General features: G+C 42.7%; 1 protein-coding gene across 23 annotated transcripts in view; it reads right to left on the bottom strand.

Annotated features, from left to right (window-relative positions):
* Carmil1 (capping protein regulator and myosin 1 linker 1) overlaps positions 1 to 12,939 on the bottom strand; it is a 293,644-nt gene that overhangs the window by 83,997 nt on the left and 196,708 nt on the right. For all 23 annotated transcript variants that reach the window (XM_042278284.2, XM_076573044.1, XM_076573046.1 and 20 more), the window contains 5 exons: positions 12,537 to 12,641; positions 9,953 to 10,022; positions 2,854 to 2,935; positions 2,239 to 2,338; positions 2,084 to 2,138 (listed from right to left, as the gene is read on the bottom strand). In XM_042278284.2, coding sequence (XP_042134218.2) covers positions 2,084 to 2,138; positions 2,239 to 2,338; positions 2,854 to 2,935; positions 9,953 to 10,022; positions 12,537 to 12,641 — 412 coding nt within the window. The remainder of the gene's footprint in view (positions 1 to 2,083; positions 2,139 to 2,238; positions 2,339 to 2,853; positions 2,936 to 9,952; positions 10,023 to 12,536; positions 12,642 to 12,939) is intronic.

The following is a 12,939-nucleotide window of genomic DNA, read 5'->3' on the forward strand; positions in this document are numbered from 1 at the left end:
TCATCCTATTCTGTGGATCACATAGGTTTTTATGCAGTTCTTCAGAAAAGATTCTCTGCCTTGTTGGCCACTCACTGTCACCATCTCATGAATCTGGGTGCAGTCACCTTCATCTACAGTGGAAGATGACACTGGGACTCTCAGGAATCTGGGTTTTCCCACCAAGTGTCATGTGCAGTTCTGGGTGACTAAGATACCCCATGGGCTGCCAAGGAACATGTTCCACCAAAGTGTCAAAGGAGGAGATTACTTCTGATGTCCAACTTAAGCAAAACCAAAAACAGGCCCAAACGAATCAGTTTTCTGTGGAATTTTTGAGTGCATGAGGCTCAACTCCTAATCACTTTAAATTGGTTTGCATATTACAGATTCATTAAGTTAAAAAAAGGGGGTGGTGATTGCCTTTTGGAAAACTCACATCATTTGCAGTGACACAAAAATAAAAAGCTATTCATCGTAGCGTTATTATCAACATTCGAATCAGACCTGCAACTTGGCAGGATTCACATTTACATAGCAAATGTGTCATCTCCAAATGTGTTTTCAGGTGCGTTTTTAAATATCAAAATTATCTTTAAGTGGGAAACTCTAAAACTACAAAAACCATTTGAAGACCCTTAAGCAATAATCAGAACTTGAAATATATACAGTCTTCATAAACTCAAAAACTTCTTAAGTTACTTACTAAGACACATATTTGGGGATGGATACTAAGTATGATTTTGTAATATTAAGTTCTCAAATCTTTTAAAATTGGGCAAATCTCAGGAAATCTGAAATGTTATTAAAGCAGAGTGGAACAAAGTCAAAATAAATGTATAAAATTAGAATTACACTCCAATTTTACCCTTGACTTTAATAATCTAATAGAAGGGGAGCAGAATACCGAGGTTCTTAGCAGATGAGGTCACAGTAAAGCAGCAGAATCCATTCAATAATTAATCGAATTGTTTAGCACAGGTTAGAAATTATAGCTACATGTGAGAATATCAAGAAAACAGAATTTTCACATCTTAGTTGAGGGGGCTATCAAGGTAGAGGTACCTGAACCCCAAAACCCCATAGCTGCCTTAGGGAAGTCAGCTTACAGAGGTCATAGAATTTTCTAACATTTCCTGGTTTCAGTTCAAAAGCAGAAATGATATTTTCAGAATGTGACATGCCTCACCTGTTTAAAAAAAAATTAGCTTACAACCCACAGTATGGCTCTTCATAATGGCAACAAGAGTTTGAATTTTAGAAACTGTTTCATGACTAAATATGACTTTGAGAAGGACAAAATCTTAAGGAGCATCAATAAAATGTAATGCAAGGCACAGCACTCTCAACTGAATGAATTCGTGACAGTTCTACTTTTGGTTAAATAGCTTCCTTCTCACGCACAATAGAATTCTATCTGAAACTCAGCACCTTCACTCTGATCTGAGTCTTGCTCAGAAGCAACTAAAAAGGCATAAAAACACAAGGAAGAGGTCCAGAGGCCTTGCAAGCAGCCCTGAAAATGAGAGCAAACTTCCTTAGTACCTGAAATTCGGTATAATTACTAGGTGAAGTCCAAATTGAGAACATGATGTTTCTTGGCATAACACATGGTAAAAACAACTAGCCAGGTAATCTGCAGATCGATGGATTAGCTGGTTAGGATGCAGACAGGCTGAAGAGTTACTTTACACCTTTGACAATCTCTTAGTTTGGACCAGTGAGATGACCCAGTGGATAACAGTCCTGCCGCCAAGCCTCACAACCTAAAATCCCCAAGACCCACACAGTGGAAGAGGAGAACTGACTCCTGTGAGGCACCCTCTGACCTCGGGACACGCACCGTGGCACTTCCGATTGAGTGCACACGCACAAATTAATAATAATAATAATTATCAATGTTTGCAAAAGTTCTTGGTTTTAATCTTCCTGATGAATAGGAGAATAGAATTTTAAATATATTCAAAACTCTACTAAGGCATAGTCTATTTTTAAAACACTGATAAAATGTAAAACATGTAAATTATCTGAAAGCCCACCCGCATCAACCCGATAGAAACAACCACAAAGAGGAAACAAGCAAAGTGGGTCACGTGGTACTCACAGAGTCTTCATCTTGGATCATCTGCACTAAGTTGTCCAACACGGGCGTCAGATTTCTAAAGAGATTTTAAAGACGTGGACAGTGGAATCAAATCAAAAGCTGCCAGGAGGCTGGTTATTTTCATCATTGTCATATAGAAAATTCAAAACTCTTACTTGGATTTCATATTATTAAAATTTTTGCCTAACGCCAGGTGCTGTATGGATCTGTTTTTACTGAGCCACACTATTAGGGTAGACAGGTCGGATTCTAAGCCTGGAAAGGAAAGGAAAGACCGCATTAAAACACAAGTGGAGAAGTGAATTACTGCTGTGCTGAGCTCAGTGCCCCTTGACCTTCTTCTCAGAGGAGCTCTCTGCCCTCTTTTCAGGGCACATTGGCTCACAGGGGTGAACTCGGTCTCTTCAAGGACTTACCTAAGGCTCCTCTACAGTCAGTGTCTGTGCAAAGTCAGCGGGACCCAGAAATCATATGGGCGGACAGTTTCCCCTCTCCACCACTGCTCACTGCTAGGTAACTTGTTATACAAGTTTTCTATACAAATTTAACAGGATCAGAACAGTCACTAAAGCAGCAGAAATGAAGCTAATTATGTAAAAATTTGGAAACAGTTTTATACTACCAAGAAGCTAAAACGGCTGGATGCAGATCTTCACCACAGAATAGAAGATATGATTTGTTTTAGAGTTTGCACATCGGGCTGTGGCTAGTGGGCCATTTTCCTGTTCCTTGCTTGTTCCGGTAGTGTTTTAGTTTCTTTCGTGTCTTACCGTTGTCGGAGATATCCAGGCTGACGATGTTGTGGATTTCGGCGATGCAGCCTTCTAGCACTTGAGCTCCGCCTGACCTCAGCTAGAGAAACAGAGCAAACACAAGGTGAGGTCCTCTTCCTGCTGCAGGAGAGACTGAAAAATCACTAACAGAACGCTTAAAATAAGCCATCGAGAAGCAAAGGTTTATCAGCTCCAAATAGAGGGAGGATGCTGCTATCGGTGGTAAAGGAATGATACTGTTTGCTACACCACACGATCCAACCTTAAATCCTAAAGTTCTCAGAAAGAGAAGAGGGGGAAGTGGGGGACAGGCAGGTCAACTTGACTCAGTGGAGGGCGGGGGGATGCAGCTCAGTGGTAGGGAGCTTATCTCACATGCTCAAGGCTCTGGGCTCGACCTCCAGCACCCAACACCAAACCAAACCAAAACAAACAACAAAAAGACAATGTACGTCAGTGCACAAGAACTTTTGTTCAAATTCTGGAAACCAAGCGAATCCCTTCAGACAGTAGAACACTAGCATTTCAAGCCATTGCTTCTGCTTCCAAGGTTTGACTTGTCATCCCAGGGAGCAGCAAGGCAGCCGCCATTCGAGACGAGCTCGACCCCTCAGTCTTTCCCTATGCAGTCAAAGCAAGTTTGCAGGGGCTCCCATCTTTCCAATTCTCTGATAACACTGGACTACCATAAGTCCTTCTACATGACGCAAGGTGCCCACAGCCCTTCCTCGTCAGGAAACTCATCATCTAACTGGAAGAGACCAGTTATCATTTATTAGGAACCTACTACATACCCAGGAACATGAAGCATTTTTATAGCATTTATGTCCATTTCTACACTATACCATTTTCTAATTGTTCAAACTGATACAGGAATTTAAAGAATCCTCATTTCTTAGTTCATACGCAATAGTTTTATGATGCCTGCAGCCAATCTACAAACTCTGCTGTGCACTCCTGTTTGTTAAGCACACATCTCTGGGGTCACTCTTTGTCCAGGAGTACTTAAGGATATTCCACTATTTTTACTTTTTAAGGTGACAGCAAATTTGTCAGGTGCCTTGGGTGAGAGTCACCCAGAGGGAGACCTCTCAAAGAGACTGATCTGCCCACTACTAGGGAACAGAGACCAGCCCTACAGGGGAGAGTTTGCCTAGTTCCTCTCACTCTAAGGTGGCCATGTCCATAGGGATGGGCTGGTTCCCAGGACCCCTGTAGACACCACAACCCAGCATGCTCTTTACACCACATCCTTTATACATAGACCACACGGGAGCTGCATGTGAGGTACACATGCCCTCCCTTGACGTTAATTCATCTCCACATTACTTCCAACACTCAACCCTGAACAACGGCATGTGAAGAGTTTCTGTGAGGTACTGTTTAAGGACTGGTGACGAGTAGACACCATTTCCCCAAATATTCTGGACCCACAGTTGATGATCTCTCAGATACAGATTCCAAAGCTGCCGAGGAGCTGCTGCACTTTGCTAGTTATTGTCTGGTACTCTTCAGCTTTGCCCCAAGGCCTGGCAAGCCTGTCTCACCACAGCAACTCCATACAAACCTTGTTTGTTTGTTTGTTTGTTTGTTTGTTTCCCAGCAAAAGGTTTTAAGGATTTGTTGTTTTTATTTTAATTTTTTAAGAGTGTATGTGTGTGTGTGTGTGTGTGTGTGTGTGTGTGTACGAGCACACAAGCGCACACTTGGTTACTCTCAGAGACCAGCAGAGGGCCTCCAATCCCCAAGGGCTACGGGGTTTCTTAACTGCTGAGCCATCTCTTCATTCCTCATTGGCAGCTCTAAAGGTTCCCAGAACTACGCTATTCTAAGAGCCACGGGCAAGCTCATACTCATCTATAAACAGTGGATATCTGGTCTAGGATAAGGTTGAAATTTGTTGGGAGGCTTTGCTGGTTAGTCAGAGGTTGCGGTCTATCATGGCCTGGCAGCTCTTCCCAAAGCTTGGTGACATGGGGACTTCCTCCCCCACAGTGGCATTTCCTGCTCTCTACCTGCCCTTATCTGGAGAATGTCCCGGGGCCTGGAGGACTGACCTTATCTGAAATCTGTCTCTAAACATGGATGCCTGGTTTCTCTCTAGGGTGACTCTTGGCACACTTGCCTGCTAGAAGGCCCCTCTGCTGCACATACGGTAACTAAGACTTGTGCTAGGAGCTTTGAATAGGACCCTGCTGCCACATAGGAAGCCTTATGATAGGCCTGTGCCACTTAATGCAAATTAGGGTTTGTCTCCAGGCTCTCCAATCCTATAGATTCCTTTTACCCCAGAATAAAGTTGAGCTGATTCATTGAAGTCCTCTCCCAGAGGGCTGTCTCCATTGTACCCAAAGCCGTCTGAACCCTCTTCCCCTCTTCTGCCCCCTCCACCCTCATGGACCAGTCCACCAATGATCCCAAGGAAGAAGCAGAACCACAGAAATGAAATATAAACTCCTCAGAGCCCTTAGTAGCAACTGGAGGCCTATTGTGCATAATAACAAAAATGGAGGACTTGTATATTTTGTCTTTGTAGGTATTTCTAGGAACTAATTCTAAATATATTTTATGAAAGTGTCACTTTGGGACTGCCAACTTTAAGAGTAAACAGAAAAAGAAGAAAAGGCAGATTCTTCACCATCCATAGCTCTTGAGATGCCTTGCTCTAACCACAGCTTTGTTAACCCTTGAAGCGGACCTGCCTGACACACGCCAAAGCTAAAGTAGAAGCCATCAGGAAACACAGCATGATATTCAGAGCATGAAAGGGGGCAAATTTAAGAAGATAAGCCCAAGTTCCTCAGCCTTTCTGACATGCTATGTGCTGACAATAACTCTGGTATAGAAATAAAATTATACAAGAAAATCTATCACTATAGGCGCAGTAAAAGAAATATTCCATTCACAGAAACAAAAAATGCAAATGACATGTAGTGATCGATTCTGTTCATCTTGGAACTATTTTTAGTGATGCACTTGTAGAATAGACACATTAGTATGTTTTTCCGATGCTTAAGAGCAGTGAACTAGTTGTACACAACCTAAGTTATTGAGGCGTGAAGGTACTTACACAGTGGCCAAGCTACGGGAAGCCCAGGGAGGAAAAAGACAAAAAGCGTTATCAGCAGCAGGCAGAACAAGAATAAAGGCAAAGCTCTCAACACCCTGCCTAACCAGTCAAGTCCAAAGACACTTTCAACACAATTCAAAAATGAAAATACTCATCTTCGGTTACCAAGAGTATTCAATTACATTTATAAGTTATTAGGTGCCCCAAATTCCCTTAAAGCTAAAGCTTTCCCAAAACAGTAAAAGCTTTTCCATTACTGTAAATGAAAATCCTTTTAAATAAATTTGCATAATTAGAGCCACGTGAGCATATGTGAATATAAAACTGGTTTTTAAATCATGCTCATTTGCATCCCCCCCACCAGCATTATTTAAAAGAAAGCAAGATGGCGCTGGGGATGGGAGTGGCAGGTAGTCCATTTATCATCCCACACTCAGGAACTTACTGCAGGAAGATGGTCAGTTTGAAGCCAGATTGTGCTACATGGTGGCTTCTAGTTAGAGATCGAGACCTTGACTCAAACAATAACCAACAGATAAGGAAAAATAGCAAAATGGAGCCAGTGTGGTGGTACACACCTGCATTTCCAACATTGGGGGACAGGGATTGCTACAAACTTGAGGCCAGACTACCTGGTCTACATAGAGTCCTAGCCATCTAGAGATATATAAGATCCCTTCTAAAAAAAAAAAAAAAAAAAAAAAAAAAGGAAACCAGAGGGCAATTAAGTGTTACTACATCACTGAACAATTTAACTGCATTGCTTTCCTGAGTGTCCTCTCATGGCGCACTGTAGACAGTACAGTTCTAAGTGAAAACTCAAATCTAACCTTCAAACATGTATGGAATAGGGACGTGGGTGTGATAACACATGCCTGCAGTCCCAATCCTTGGGATTAACAGTTCAAGGTCATCCTTGGCTATAAAGCAAATTTTTGGACTGGCTAGTCTGCAAGAGACCCTGTCTCTCAAAAATTTAACATATCTCTCAAAACTGTTTTAAAAATTGTATTTATCTGATCATGAGGAGAAAGTTAAGTGTGGAGTTCTTCCATGATTTTGACTAGCATACTAAGATTGAGGGAAGCTGCATCTAAGGTGGAGAAGGAGAGAATTGATAGTAGAATAATATTTCTATGTTAAGGAGAGTTCCCTTCTGAGAGCAATGCATAGAGTCTTAGTACCCCAAACTGGGGACTGATGGTCAAACCCACGAAACAGCCAGTGTCTCAATTATCTTGTAACTCCAAGACTGTGACTGTGTCGTGAAGAAATCCAGCTATATTTGGACATCTAGCTCTAAGAAGCAAGTATGGAACAAAATACTGGATTGACTTAGAAAAGTAATTTTGTGCTGCACCAAGTTTAATGAGCAGCAATGTAACACATAACCAGGAAGCATGGTCACTGGTCCTGGAACTTCAGCTATGAAACTGGATAAACACAGGACTATGATACCTCTAAGGCTTGCTTTCTTAGCACTGTAAATTTTCCTATAACCCATAAATGAAAGACTGAAATTAAGATAAAATTATCATAACAATAATGGTCAATCCCACTGTCAAAAGGAATCATTTGATCAGGATTCCTATTGTCATAAAAAGAAAACTACAAGCACAAAGGCCTATCAGTAGTTAGGTTGACTTTTATAAAAATGGCCGTAGAAACTGTGTGATGCCCCTGCCCTCAAATGTATCCTCCACTATCCTAATGCTTGGATTTCAGGAGTGTACCACCATGCCTGGTCTGTCTGACATTTTTAACCTATCAAAATATTTTATATGGGTCATCTAATATAACCTTCAAAAGATTTTCAAGAAACAAGAAGAGATTTAAGAACAAGTTTTAAACCAGGTCCACCTGGTAGTCTTTGAGCAAAGTCCTGTCTCAAATTGCTAAGAAGAACACATCTGATCATATTTAATGTTCTAGTGATTGCCAATGTTGGCATTAACCCAGTACCATCAGAGAGCTGGACTGCTTCAAATACGTTAGACTTCACCATTTCCTCATCTGTACGTGAGACCAACAGATCACTCACACCTGTCACAGCTTGATCCTGGGGACAGACTGTCTCCGATCAGGCTGAAAAAACCGCAGCTGAGTCACAGCTAATATAGCTTGGCTAGTGTTAGTGTTTGGTTATAGTACTCTCACCAACTTCCTGTTCCTGAGAGAATGACCCCTAGCAGACCCCGACAGCCCATTCCCATGATAAATGGTTTTTATTACTGGCACACCCTTAGCAAAATGTTAATAAGCAAAACGGTCATATTGCTGGAGTTGCTTTCTACTTCATGTCTGTCTTTATAAAGAGAGGGCCAATGATTGGATTTACATTTCCATACTCAAAATTAATATTCTAGAGTGTTTTTCTTTGGTTTTTTTACTTTTGTGGAGTTTTGCTTTTCCAAAGCAATAAGGTTAATAGGTCACAAAAGTGACCTTCACACTAAAATTAAAGAAAAATGTAATACTGATAATTCATATGAACAATTTCAGTCTTGTCAACTTCTAGACTCTTCATATATGGATGTAAATCTTACTCAGTATCTAGTGTTGGTTTGGTGCCTGGCATTTTGTGAATCAGTAAGGAAGACCATGTCAGAATGACACAAACATTACCCTTCAGAAGAAAGCCACAACCCGGCTAGGAAAGCAAACACAATTTTATAATGGTGTGTGAGTGCGGCACATCAACGAAGGAATGATAGGCAGTGAATTAAATGGGAACACAGCCAGAGAAGACGACTCGGGGTACTTTTCCAAACAAGCTCCTTCAGATCTCGTGACATCTTCCTAGGAGAACACTAATACTTCTATTTCGCACAAACCCAGAGGTTCAGTGACGTCATAGGTGATAGCTCATCTACACTATCAACCCAGACTGGATCTGGAACCACCTAGGAGGCACAGTTCTGGGCGTGCCTATGGGGGCATTCCCAGAAAGAAGTCCCACATGATGTAGACAGAACCAGCCCATGAACTGGAGGTCCTACATTTAATAATAATAATAATAATAAAAAGATAAAGCAACCAGCACCAGCATCCATTGCTGTCTGCTTTTTGGCTATGGCAACAGGGTCACAGCTGCTTGGTTCTCCACACCTTGCCTTCCTGAGATGATGGACTGCAGCCTTGAAGAGTGAGCCAAAATCAACCTGTCTTCCTCAGTTCTCTTTGTCAGATATTTGCCACAGGAACGAGCCAAATACTACTACGTCAGCCAGTCCACCTAGGATGACATAGTCTGATGGATTTATAAGGAAGACTGGCTTCGACTTAGGTCCTCAAAGAGGGTGGCCTTGAGGAGGAGGGCTGAGGTGGGGGGACGGGACCTTGGCACAGTAAACCTAAAGGCACAAACAGGACCACAGACAGCCAGGAAGAAGAGATGGGGAGGACACACTGGGCAAAGCCAGACTCAGAACAGTGTCTGCACCTGGGATTGTCTTACTAATCTCCACATGAGCTGACAGTTTCCAGACAAGGAAACTCTAAGTGTCCTCTAACACACACAAGCCTTTAGCCTCGGCTCTTCTCTGAGGGCTCTTCCATTGCAAGTGTTCAGAGCTGCTGCATAATTTCAAGAGATGTTTTAATGCTCCTGCCTTAAACTAAGATATTAAAAAGAGTTAATAAGAAGATAGCCATTCTGTTTTACATCCTACAAATCCAAATTCAGCTCTACATATTTGTCTCCTGAAAGCAATGTGGTACACTGTATTTCGTGACGGTGAAGCTACTTTATGGTTTTATATCGTGGGGATTCATCATAAAACACTCAGGCAACAGGCGCTAAGAAGGAGGGGAAAGTCATTAAAAGCATCCTCAAAAGTAATTGGAAAGGTGTGCTGTGGTGACTTGTAGATAAAATTGCAAAACACAGAACATGTGACACTTGTATAATGTGCTTTTCCACTTCATTTCTCTCTATGGAATCACAGTATCACACTTTCCCAGGGAGAATGCAAAAACAATTTTGAGGCTGTTATCTATTCCAGTGTGCTTTCAGGGTGGTCTTACCTCACAGTTGCTGAGGTCCAGAGAAACCCCCTTCAGGCTATGATTGCAGGCCAGGCCCAAGAGCAGTGCCCTGGAGAAAGGAAACACACATATTAAGCATAACTTCACATGAAGAACAGCAAATGCATCACACACACACACACACACACACACACACACACACACACACACACACACACACACCATACAGCAAGCACACTGAGTAAAGTCTGGAAAACGAACACATTTTCTGAAACACGGGTCAGACACCAAGCACCCTCTCACTTTTTGAAAATGCCAACTGCATTCTGTCTCTGACAACGGTGGGCACGTGACACTTGTGCATTCTTCTGTCTGACAGGAGGTGACTCCATCAGAAATGCAAGCCTTGAAAACCCTGCCATTCCTATGCAAATAAACCCACAGCCCACCTAATTGCATATTGAAATCAAATTTTGTTCAGCGCAGATAAAGTCCCACCTGCATCTGCTTGAGAACAGCTTTAATGATCGTTAAAATATTATTAGGTGATTGTTATTAGCATAGCACAGTGAGGCTGGCTTTCCCCAAGGAACAGACAGTGAGGGAGTCTGGCCCCACAGTATTCCAGGGGATGAAATGAGAGCTAGATGACTGTATTAAGTCACCTAGCAGAAGGTGCAGGTAAGGATACAGATACCCTGGAGATAGGGGACAACATGACTATGGCTGTGTCTAGGATCCTAGCAGTCCAGCCAGCTGCAGGACAGGGCAGATGTTATCTCTCATCCACAAATTGAGGGACTGCGTTCACTGCCCAGATAGCAAAACTCAAAAGCAGATTTCCGTGGCTCTGAGTCAGTCCTGTGAAGTCCAACACAGTTGAATGCGCCTGCACAGCAGCTCTGAAATCTACAGAATGGAGGCTCAGTGGGAAAAGGCACCGGCTACCAGGCCTGATGACCCGAGCGAGTTCAACCCCAGTCACACTGATGACAGACAGAAGCAATCCCTGAACGTTGTCCTCTGACCTCTTCACACATACCATGGTATACTCAGACACACACATACACACACTAAATAGACAAATGTAAAAACAAGAGAAAAAAAAAACAAAAAATAAATTCCACAAAATGAATAAAAGTCCTCAATCAGACCTCATGATGAACTCTAACTTGGGCAGCGGGAAGGAAACAACAAACCTGAAACTGACCAGGACTCAAGGCAGACAGTGCACACTAAACATCTCCTACCAGGTATTTATTTCCTACCTGGTGTGACACCTGTTCCCAGTGAACCTAGAGAAAGGACCTCCACCCAGGGAAAGGACCTCTGCCCCAGAGGATGAGAGGGCAAAGGGAATGTGGGACAAAAAGGAACTCACGCCAGGTTCCTGAGGATTTGTCCTTCCAGCAATTCTCAGGCCTTGTGCACACAGTGAGAACTCCACGGTAGTCAATGGACAGCTAGTCTACATGTACAAGGGTCAGCCATCCTTAAGGAAGCAAACGCTGTGTACACCCAAACCATCGTGAATGTGCCATCTCCTAATCTACTCTATGAGCAAAGAGGAGTTCAAAGTAAGTATGAGCTGAGTGAGTATGTCAACAATAGGATTAAACTATAAAAGAATATCTGTAGACTACTAATCCTGACAGCTGTTTCAACAAGGCACCAGCAACCAATCACAAGGGGTGTGGGGTGTGTGTGTGTGTGTGTGTGTGTGTGTGTGTGTGTGTGTGTGTGTGTGTGTAGACACTGTCCAAGTGAAAAAAGAGGTCATAGTCGTCAGTTCTCTTTTTCTATTCACAAACATGTGTGCATGTAAGAGTGCTGCACATGAATACCACAACACATATGTAGAGGTCAAAGGACAACTTTCGGGAGACAGTTTTCTCCTTCCACCTTTCCATGGGTTTTTGGGGTTGAAGCTCAGGTTGTCAGGATCATGTGGCAAGAGCTTGTCCTACTGAGCCACCCCACCAGCCAAACATTGCCTATTCTACACCGTAACTACCTTGCCACAAACTGATGTCCTTGTACAGACGTGATATGTTGTACAAGTGACTGTTAGTAGTTGCAGAAATAGTTAAACACTGGTTAAGACATACACAAAAGAGCATGTCCAAAAAAGGACAGTGGTACCTGGGATACGATCTCAAACTCTCCTCACTTTTGCACATTATCTACACACAAGTGGAGTTCACTGTGTTATTTCTGCACATGCCTGGGACTCAACTTTTTTCTGTGACAGCGTATACAGAAGGCCAAAAGCCACAGAAAGACAGTAACAGGAGATACAGCAACATCCATTGTGCACTATTTACTATTATGCACTGTCAACCTGCAAGTCACTCTGCTGCCTCAGAAGGCTTTCTCACGGGCCTGTTCCACCTGCCTGCCTTCCTTCCAGTACATTCATAGTCACAAATGTAACTTTAAAAGCTCTAGAGACAGGAGGCCTTACCTTGTCGGAGGAGGGAATAGGGGGGAGGTTGGGGGGGGGGGGAGGTTGGGGGACGAGAGAAGAGAAGAGAGGGGGATCTGTAGTTGGTATGTAAAATGAAATGTAAAAAATTTCTTTAAAAAAAAAAAAAGCTCTAGAGACGACAAATGAATCACTCACTTCAAGGGCTCGGGAGCCAGTTTCGTGCCTGAAAGATTGATTTGCATCAAAGCCAGAGAACTGCTGAAAAACTGCTTGAAAGACAGGGGGACTTCCTTTCCTTTCCTGAGAAAAAGACAGAAAACAAAACACAAGCGTCAAACGGGTGCTTATATTCTATGCATCCTGCTATTGGGTATGGAGACGTGAGATCCACAGTCAGCCATTTCTCCAGCAGACCTTCAAAGAGGAAACAAGTGTCTAAATGCTAACTCAAGGCCATCCAACCCACGAAACAATTCATTCCTGTTTTTGGTATCTGATAAACCCACTGTATTCTAGCCCACTGATCTTCAAGAAACATTCAAATAGGAGGTTAGAATTATGTGTTGCTCATCAAGGTTGGGACCTTTGCCACTGGACG

This window comes from Peromyscus maniculatus, chromosome 5 (assembly GCF_049852395.1).
Source record: "Peromyscus maniculatus bairdii isolate BWxNUB_F1_BW_parent chromosome 5, HU_Pman_BW_mat_3.1, whole genome shotgun sequence".
Lineage (NCBI taxonomy): Eukaryota > Metazoa > Chordata > Mammalia > Rodentia > Cricetidae > Peromyscus > Peromyscus maniculatus.